Here is a 1,217-nt window from a genome sequence, read left to right as displayed (position 1 = left end):
GAAATTTCGATATTACCATATTTACCATTTATGTTTTCGATATTACCTTATATCACCATTTCGGTATTACCATATTTACCATTTGTGTTTTCGATATTACCTTATATCACCATTTCGATATTACCATATTTACCATTTATGTTTTCGATATTACCTTATATCACCATTTCGGTATTACCATATTTACCATTTGTGTTTTCGATATTACCTTATATCACCATTTCGATATTACCATTTCGATATATATTACCAAATTCCGATATTACCATTTTCGATATTACCACACTATTTCCACAATTTTTTAAAATTGTTAGCATTATATTTCCAATGGGATAATTTCGTCATACGAAATTGGTAATTAATAGTCGTAATCAATTCACCATATCAACGAAATGATTGATGGTTATGTCACATATTCCTTCATCATGTTCGTACCGTTCATTATGTTGTTGTATTCTTTTCATATTTTCACATGTTCATGAATCGACGATATTTTCAAATTTATTTTTTGATCAAGCTTATCTTTAGTAAATTGCACTAATTATAAATAAAACTAAAATTATTTAATATTTAAAATGCTTTTAACCTTTAAAAGAACATTCTGTGATTTCAAAAATTATGTGTTAAACTTACCATATTTTCACTTGTAAAGTATGTTACCATACATATTGTTCCATAAAATATTTATCACCCAGTTTTTTTCTCCGGCAATTTCACATATTTTTAAAAAAGTAATTTTACTACATCTTTATTTCAAATATAATGGTTTAATTATATTCGATTTAATTTGACTTAATTTTGATTTTGTTCCATTTACTCCTTTACGCAAAACTATACATGTTAAAATAAAATTAAATATTTCAGAAATCTACAAACTGTCTTCCTATTCAAGCAATAATTGATGCTATATTAAATCACTTAGAAGTTTAAACTTTTATTAAGCAGTAATTTCAAGTAAAAAACTTCCAGTGAATAAATATTTACAGATATTATTATATTGTTTAAAAATAGTCGAATTACAACCGTATACTTTGCATTATTTCTCACTGATGAAGCTTGAGTGGTTAGAAAAAGCAATGATAAAATGAAACGGAGGGGAAAAGGGATGAAGTAACATTTCATTACAATGTCATTTGCAATTATTCCATTTCACTTTTAATGGAAAGAAATTACTGACAACAATTTTATTGACATGTTGAAGAGAATATTTGAAATGG

General features: G+C 25.6%; 1 protein-coding gene across 1 annotated transcript; it reads left to right on the top strand.

Moving 5' to 3' along the window:
* Window positions 1-315, top strand: LOAG_14597 (hypothetical protein; the record flags this gene model as incomplete). Its single annotated transcript, XM_003150092.1, has 1 exon — window positions 1-315. A coding segment is annotated over one exon (315 nt), but the record flags the coding sequence as incomplete, so codon positions are not given.
* Window positions 316-1,217: the final 902 nt, after the last annotated feature.

This window comes from Loa loa (genome assembly GCF_000183805.2).
Source record: "Loa loa unplaced genomic scaffold supercont3.499, whole genome shotgun sequence".
NCBI classification, from domain to species: domain Eukaryota; kingdom Metazoa; phylum Nematoda; class Chromadorea; order Rhabditida; family Onchocercidae; genus Loa; species Loa loa.
This window is presented reverse-complemented; position numbering and strand designations above follow the sequence as displayed.